This window comes from Urocitellus parryii, chromosome 12, assembly GCF_045843805.1.
Source record: "Urocitellus parryii isolate mUroPar1 chromosome 12, mUroPar1.hap1, whole genome shotgun sequence".
NCBI lineage: Eukaryota > Metazoa > Chordata > Mammalia > Rodentia > Sciuridae > Urocitellus > Urocitellus parryii.
Genome location: NC_135542.1, coordinates 80,929,579 through 80,938,670, shown reverse-complemented (window position 1 = coordinate 80,938,670; position 9,092 = coordinate 80,929,579). Strand labels below are relative to the sequence as shown.

The following is a 9,092-nucleotide window of genomic DNA, read 5'->3' as shown; positions in this document are numbered from 1 at the left end:
TCGTGGTACTTCGCCAGGTGCGACTAGAGGGCAGGAGGATACCACTAATTCATCGGAAGAAACACCATCTTCTTGTTTACCCTAGAAAGAGTTTCTGTTCTAAAATTGAGGAGTAAGTGTTCATCGATATTTCTGGTAGCGGCTACACTGTTCTAGATGCAAAGTCCCACGAAAGCTTCTCTGGGACTGGGCCTCTCCCGCTGGATGTGTTGTCCCACGCACTTTTACAGTAGTGAGGGAGGCAGGGTGTGAGGCTGTAAGCCAGCAGTGTTGCAGATTTCCCTATTAACAAACGGGGGAGAAGTTCACTCATTCTTCTCCAGAGAGGCCTGGTACTTTCGTTCTAAAGCTCTGGTTTCCTCGGGGAACAGAATTGCTAAAGCGCAATAGGTGCGTTGTCTTTAGTCTTCCCGGTTCCCTCTGAGGGCCGGAAGGGGTTAAATATTAGGCTCCGGGATCTTGGGAGAAGGTAAGGCGGGGAGGTCTGAGGTGAGGGGCTGCGGACCCCGTGCTAGAGAGGTGTCCCTAGAAGGGCTCGTTTCCCTACCGCTGGAGTGGCTTTATTGGGAAGGGTGAATGCGAAGTTTCTTGGACCTGAGCGAAGAGGGTAAGGGCTTACTTGGCCAAAACAGACTCCAGGACCGTGGGGGTGAAATTTCCAGCATCCCAAGTTAGAGTCCATAGCTGAGTTTGTCTGCTGCTCACTGAAGTCTTCAGCACCTCCTTCCCTAGAAATCCGCATCCCCACACCATCGAGGAGTGACATTCGTGTGTGTGGAAGCTAATTTTAAAAGATCTCGCGGTGTAAGACAGGTCTGATCATTTTAGTAGGTTTTCTCATACCCTGTTCCTTCCCTCCTGTTCGGTAAAAGGTTTTTGTAATCGTCCAAGAGATGAGAAGAAAGTCGTTCCTCTTTATTAAATTAGAGACTGGTCTGGTTATGGTTGGCTGGTGGAGAAGGGATTCTGACACGTGGGAGGCGGTTCTGTTGCAACTTGTTCCAGAGGGGGTTCCCCCCTCCCTTTCCCTTTCCCTGTAAAACAAATAGGTAAACAAAAAGCAAGAATCCTAACAACTGCAACTAATACTGGAAAACTTTCAGCGTGAGACGCTTTCTTCCGGGCTTGTTTTCAAAGATAATCTAATATAGCACCACTGATGTCTTGTGAAATCCTATCATTTCATTATATTAAGAAGAAATAACCAAATTTAAGGCATATTTCCTTCTTTTAATGGGCTCCAGAAGTCGCTAAATATTGCTAGATGAGAATGGTGTTAAGAGGTTTGTAAATCATAGCTTAATTATTAACATATACTCGAGTTTTTTTCTTGAGCGTTTTTAGACTTCAAATTATTCAGGACAGGAGGTTTTGTAATTCTAAACAGGTTTGGGAACTTCTAGAGCCAGGTGATCGTAGTGTGTCATTTGCTGACAGCATGATACCTTTATTCTAAGTGAACTTATTGGAGAAATAACATTTAGTCTTTGAGCCAAGAGGAGAGAGAAAAAATCTGAATGTAGCTATGTGAGTGCCCAAGAAAAGCTTCAGTAGGTCGTGTCTTTATAAAGCACCTATTGAAGAAAATGTATTTGTTTCTCTTTTTGAATTTATTATTTTAATGGAAAAGAGGAGAAAAAAAATAATGGGTTAGACAGAAACAATTTCTCTGTGAGGGTAGCCCGAGGGATGCACTTTAAATGTTTATATTCAGGCCCTCACAGAATCCCAGTCCCTTCTTAGCATCAAACAGACTCAGTGGGCTGGGGTAAGGGATTCTGATCCTTGTAAAGAATATTGATTTAACTACACAGTTTCTTTTTTTTAAATTTGATTTTTATTTTTAGGTGGATACAATATCTTTATTTTATTTGTTTTTATGTGGTGCTGAGGATTGAACCCAGTGCCTCCAACCCAGTGCCTCATACATGCGAGGCCAGTACTCTACCATTTGAGCCACAACCCCAACCCCCACAGTTTCATTTTTTTAAGAGGCTGTTCTCCCCACATTTGAAGTACTTTCTTAAAAGTACCCTGGAGCTCAGATTTACTTAGGTAACCCTGAATAAGTATTTACCAGTCCTGATGTCTGAAAGTTTTCAATCATGTGTCCAGACAAGCTTGTCTTCTTCCTGATAACTCACACATTCATGAGTTAGAACCTATACAGAAGCAATCTGTTTTTTGTAATGTGGCTGCTGAACTGCTTTTTATAGTGAAGAGAGCTTCAGAATTATATAACTGTTTCCCTTGTTATTTTAAGTTAAGAATCAACTTCTCTTGATAGTAGCCACAAACATTTAGAAACTTGTAAGTAAGTAGTGAGTTTTAAAGGGTTGTAAAGCACACTAATTATAAGTCTTGTATCTCCATGGTATGCTGTTGGTAAGTACTTCATTCTCCTACATATTTTTATCAAGTTTATTTGACCTACAAAATTATACAAATCGAAAGGTACTGTGGTCTTATCTAAATGACCGTAATTATACCATTTCACATTGCCATAAATTCATTATATCATAAAATATCACTAGTTCATGGGCTGGGAATATAGCGCAGTGGTAGAGCACTTGCATGGTATGTACAAAGCCCTGCGTTCAATCCCCAATACTGTATGTGGATTGAATCCAGGGGTGCTTTACTACTGAGCTGCAATCTAGGTTCTTTTTATTATTATTTTTATTTTGAGACAGTCTTGCTAAATTGCTGAGGCTGGCTTCAAACTTGGGATCTTCCTACCTCGGCCTCCCAAATCCCTGAGATTACAGGTGTGTGTGACCATGCCCTGCTAACTAGTTCATCATTTTAAAAGTGATATAGTCTGATTTACTAATCATATTTATTTTTACCAAACATACAGTGATTAGGTAATTTTGAATTTTTGGTACCCTGCCTTCCTTGCAACAAGAGGTTTATATTAGATTTTTTCCCCATTCTTTATGTAGTTTATGAGTTTATTCATGTTGCAAAAATTGGCAACAGTTTAGGCAAATAATTACTCTCAAATATTTTTTGAGATTTATTTTTGTTGGAGGTTTTACTCATGGATGAAAGGAGGAATTTGTTTTCATTTTGCTGACCACTAGTTGACATTTAGCTGTTATAGCATCAAAATAAAGTTGATGTTTTTGGACATCCTGATCAATTTGTCTTAATACTTGATTGCTAAACTATCATTAAGGCTAGCCAAATATATATATATAATGTAGACTGATCTGAATTTTTTCCTAGCAAACTCATTTTTAATTTAAAAGTTTAATGAATTAGCTACTTTGTTCTCAAATAGTACTGAGTGGTACATGCCTGTAATCCCAGCGACTCAGGAGGCTGAGGCAAGAGGATCTAAAGTCAGAGGCTAGCCTTGGTAACTTGGTGATACTTTGTCTCAAAATAAAAAGAGTGGTGGTGGTGGGGCATGTAGCTCAGTGGTAGAGTGCTTGCCTAGCATGCACCAGGACCTGAGTTCAATCCCTAGAACCAGTAAAAAAAAAAAAAAAAAAAAAGGGAAACAGTTATTCTTAGTTTTTTTTGATTGACGTGCTTATAATGACACACTTTATCATAATCCAGAATGCTAACCCAAATTTCTTGACAATTAGAAACATATTTTATCCTTTTTTTTTTTTTTTCATGGGGTCTTGCTATATTTCCCAGGCTGGCCTTGAACTCACGAACTCAACGGATCCTCCTTTTTTCAGCCTTTACAGTAGCTGGGACTAGGCAAGAGCCATCACATTGGGCTTCTTGCCATCTTACAAATTTCCTTCAAGTTAGTATTTTAGAATTTACATATAATGAAAAGGGAGAGCATAAAACATATAAAAAATAGTTTTAATTTCTAAGGGTGATAGCATACTTGTCTGTGACAGTAAAATACTGAAACTGCTCATTATTTTTTCTTTTCTTTCTTTCCAGTTATAATTCAGCATGTTTCCACTGACTGAGGAAAATAAGCATGTGGCTCAGTTGTTGTTCAGTACTGGCACCTGTCCAAGATGTATCTTCAGATTCTGTGGTGTGGATTTTCATGCACCATACAAACATTCATATGAGGTATTTCCATTTTTTTTAAGATAAGAAAGATTTTCTGTATTTTAAAAGGAATGCTGATACCTTTGAGGGAAAGTATCTATAATTCTTCATTAAATAAAAATTTGCTAATAAAACAATGACTGATAATTATAATTTTGGACTTGTCATTACCTTAAAAATTAGTCTAGGATTTTTTTCTTAAGCAATTATAGGAATTTTTGTTCCCTAGGAATTGCTTCTTGAGTGATTATGTAACATTTAATGTAGAGGGATCTTTGTGGAGGAATACTCTGGTACACTGAGTGTTTATGTACACCTTTCCTAAAAGTTATCTCAATATAATATTACAAAATATTGCTTCTCACCAGGTATTAGTAAGATGTGACATGAAAGGATTGTAGTTCAGACTTCTCTTAAGTGGAAGCATTTTTTTTTTTTTTTACCTTTTATCTATATTTCCAGTCATATTTCTAAATAGCTGAAATCTTATATTGCCTAACAAAGGGGATGCATTCTGAGAGATGTGACCTTAGGTGATTTTGTGCTTGTACAAATATTTAGAGTATACTCTTACAAACTAAGATGGCTATGATATCACTAGGCAACACAGTCTTCAGGGACAATCATTTGTATATGCAATCCTTTGTTGATGGAAACATTGTATGGTGTATGACTATATTCGAACACTATAGAAGTAAATGCTTGTTGTCATCATTATTCTATTAATTACAGCAAAAGTAATGTGTAGAGATCTTTGACATTTATGGTAATAAGCAGAACTTTGTCATTTAATGGGATACTTTCACATAAAATATGTTTGTGAAATATGTTTGACGAATATATTTTGACATTCTTTTCAGAGATAGTAACAGTATGTGTGTAAATATACACACACACTCATATACATACATCCTCAGTTTCTTAAAATTTAAAAACCTGTCCAGCAATTAACAATCACCTTCATTTTTCTTCTATAATTTGTTGTTCCTATTATTTTAGAAAATATAATGCTCATTATTCACTTAGCATTACTATATATCAAGTTCTTATGTAATCCCAGTAATAACTTATTAGGTAAGTACATACTATGATTGTCTCTATTTTCAGATGAAGAAACTGAGGCACAGAGAGGTTAAACAACCTATCCAAAGTTACACAGCTATTAAGTGAGCAAGCTAGGATTTGAACAGTCTGTCAGAGTCCAAAGCCTAGGATTTGGAGCTAGAAGAAATGGATTTGAATCCCAGTTCCACTGCTTTCCAGCTTCACTTTACTCTTCTGTAAATGGGAATGATGATAACATCTACCTCACAGGATATTAAGGGACAATATCTAATAAAGTATGTGAAAAAACTTTGAAAACTGAAAGTGGCACATATTCTGTGATGATCAATATATATGTATATATTCATTTATATACAAGGTGACTGGTTTTGGGTAACCTTCTGTATACATTTTTTTCAGACACATTATACATGTCATAAGATTCACAATGTATATTATATGAAGATACTAAGTGTTGCCAACTTTTGCTCATATCATTTTATGTAAATAAATATACAAAACATTTAAAAACTATTTTTAAGTGTTTTTAAATTTTGATTTGTTACATTCATAGGTATATAGGTCTGTGTACATATACATGTACTGTGTTATGCTGACATTACAGATAGTAAGTAATAAACATTTTTGTGGGTCATAATATACTTATGTGTACTGTATATATGAGTATTTCCATGTTGAAATAGAATAACTAATGTTGCAATGAAATTAATTAATTTGAAAGATTTTTCCCTTTAGAGTCAGTAGTGTAATCTGAATGAATTTCAGAGAGATATTTCTTCAACAACTAAATAATAAAACCTAATGAAGAAATAGTAAACATTCTCTGACTATTTGCATGAGTAGACTATCTGAAGTATGAGAATATTTTAAAAGGAATGCTAGTTTTTACATTCTAATACACGAAATTAAGCAGACCAGAATATAGAGAGGGTTTCTTTCAATTAATGTTTACATATGGTTTGAAATTATGGTGCCTAATTTCAGCACTGCCAGCATCTCTGTCCTTTGTTAGTAAATTGTCTCAAAATTGTTCTTCTTTTTTTTTTTTAATTAATAGACTTCTATGTCTAAATGATAAAATTTCATATTAAACAAATATTGTACTTTTCATGTTTGTGAGATTATGGAAGATGGAAACTCACTTTGTATTTTCTTCTTTTTATTTGAAGATGAAATGTTGGTATTCAAACCTAGGGCCTTCTACATGCTGAGGAGGTACTCTACCACTCAGCTACATCCCCAGCTCTGTTTGTATTTTTATATAATATTAATAATTAGAATTCAAGTTTGTTTTTACTGTGAATACTCTTACAAGAAAGAACTACTGATCAAATTAGTAAATTTGTTAATGGAGCCTTTTTGCCTAAGATTTAGGGTTTTAGGTTAACTGATATATGGGACTCTTGATATTTACCCATATAAATATATAAATTATATATAAGTTTCTCTTAAATTCCCTAGAAAGCCAATGCTGGTTAATAAAATGATTGCTCTAGAATTGATGTAAATCAACAGTGTACAATCTATGTACACTGCTATAATTTGATCTATATAACTTGATCTGCTATAATTTTTACTTATGTTTTCTTGCTTCATCTTATCCAGAACTCCTTAAGGACATCATAAAAGGGTCATTCCTTTATTTTATTTTATTTACTTTTCAGGAGTTGCTTAATGATATACAGAAATTTCTGAAAGCTGAAAAAGATGAATTAATTTTGGAAGTTCCAAACCCACCTCTCAAGAAAATTCGGCTTCAAGAACTGGAAGATGGGATTGATAATCTGAGTCAAAATGGGGAGAGCAAGATCTCTGTTATTGAAGATGGGAGCATTGCTTCCCCAAACTCAAATTTAAATGTAAATGTATGCAATGTTTGCCTAGGAATTCTTCAAGAATTCTGTGAGAAAGAGTTCATTAAAAAGGTAAATAATTTGTTTCTTATTATAGGGATAATTATGTAGATTTTCAGTTTTAAGGCTTAAATTCTTTTTTTTTTTTTTTTTTTTTTTAGTTGGACACAATATCTTTATTTTATTTATTGTTATGTGGTGCTGAGGATTGAACCCAGTGCCTCGAATGTGCTAGGCGAGTGCGCTACCACTGAGCCACAACCCCAGCCCCTAAGCTTAGAATTCTTGTATGGAAAGGAATGGTGCTATTCATTTTAACTTGTTTCACATGAATGAACCAGTAAAATATTTAAAAAAAATTTTTTTTTGAAGAGCTACTATACTTGCTGGTGTAGGCCTGTAATCCCTTGTCTTTTGGGAGGCTGAGGCAGGAAAATTGCAAGTTCAAAGCCAGCCTCAGCAACTTAGCCAAGCCCTAAGCTACTTAGTGAGACCCTATCTCAAAATAATAAAAAGAGCTGAGGATGTGGCTCAGTGGGTAAGCATCCTGGGTTCAATTCCTGGTATTAAAATAGAAAAAGAAAAGCCTGTTATTCTGACATTCCTTTGTATCAACATATTTGAAAATTAATGGAATTTATATCCTTATTTTCAGTCATTAGTGATATTCAATTGAAGAAAAATATAGCATTTTGTTTTCCATTGCTTTTAACATCGCTCAGGAGTTGGAGAAAAGTTCTTTCTTAGTCATAGCTAACATTACCTAGAAAAAACAAGTGTTACAGCCTTGAAAATGATTAATTACTGGATGTGGGGTTGCCTTTTGTTTCTTTTTTTTTTTTTTAAGAGAGAGAGAGAGAGAGAGAGAGAATTTTTTTTTAATATTTATTTTTTAGTTTTTGGCTGACACAACATCTTTGTATGTGGTGCTGAGGATCGAACCCGGGCCGCACGCATGCCAGGCAAGCGCGCTACCCCTTAAGCCACATCCCCAGCCCTGCCTTTTGTTTCTTGCTGTCAAGAGCACTATAGTTGGCTTTATTTTATTTGAAAATATTTTAAAATTATGAGATGACCTAACAGAAAACTATTTTGACATTCATTGGATTGTTCTGCAGGTGTCACTCCTGGCTGTTTTGGTACTTTATGACACTTATCTTCAGGGTGATAGCCAATATTTAATTTCAGAAGGTTTATAAGAGTTTCCCTGTGTGTGTGTGTGTGTGTGTGTGTGTGTGTGTGTGTGTGTGAGAGAGAGAGAGAGAGAGAGAGAGAGAGAGAAAGAGAGAAAGAGATGTATGTTTTCTTTTGTGGTGCTAAGCATTTAACCAGGCCCTGGTGCATGCTAGGCAAGGTCCTCTACCACTCAGCCTAAATCCCCAGCCCCAAAGTGTGAGTTTTGAAGTTTTGCAGTGTCTTTTCCTGGACTAGAAATTCATGTTATGAAGTTCAAAATTTTTAGCCATTCTTGGGAATTTACATAAATGTAATACTTTTTTAGGTGTGTCAAAAGGTTGAGGCCTCTGGGTTTGAATTCACAAACTTGGTATTTTCAGTCTCCTTTCCACCACAGCTCTCTGTAAGAGAGGTAAGTTCTTTTTCATACATAAAACTACACGTAAAATGCATGCTAGGAATTTCTTAAAATAGGAATGTGAAAATATTCCTTACCCTATTATGTTTAACAAATTTTGTGTACTTCTTGAATGATTAAAAGATTTTATACTTGTTGAGTAGATAAATAAAAAAGAATTTATTGATTTAATTTAGTTTATTAATGCCAAGACTGCTTTTTTTTTTTTTTTTTAAAGCTGAGGATAGAACCCAGGGCCTTATGCATGCTAAGCACATGCTCTATCACAGAGCTACACACACAGCCCCGGTGCTTTATATTTTTAAAGATCCTTATTCAATAATAAATATTTATTGAGCATTAAGTTTGTGTGAGGCAAAATAGAGAAAGACATTTGACCCTGGACTCCAGAGATTCTTTAAGGTAGATATACGAATGTTATAATATTCTTAGGGTAAGGGTCATTTCAATTATGATGAATTTTCTTATTCTTTGGAGTCTAAAAATATAAAAAGGTAGCACCTCATATAATCATTGATAAAAAGGAGAAAAATAGCTTCATATGTAAA

At 35.1% G+C, this 9,092-nt stretch overlaps 1 protein-coding gene across 2 annotated transcripts in view; it reads left to right on the top strand.

The window, feature by feature from the left end:
- The first annotated feature begins 90 nt into the window (after positions 1-90).
- Positions 91-9,092, top strand: part of Pus10 (pseudouridine synthase 10) — a 76,118-nt gene continuing 67,116 nt past the window's right edge. Inside the window, exons 1-4 of one of the 2 annotated variants that reach the window (XM_026387172.2) lie at positions 91-390; positions 3,916-4,053; positions 6,762-7,022; positions 8,452-8,538. In XM_026387172.2, the coding sequence (XP_026242957.1) occupies positions 3,928-4,053; positions 6,762-7,022; positions 8,452-8,538 (474 nt within the window). In that variant the 5' untranslated portion in view covers positions 91-390; positions 3,916-3,927. Of the gene's footprint in view, positions 470-3,915; positions 4,054-6,761; positions 7,023-8,451; positions 8,539-9,092 lie in introns of both variants that reach the window. The other variant, XM_026387171.2, reaches the window with a different exon arrangement.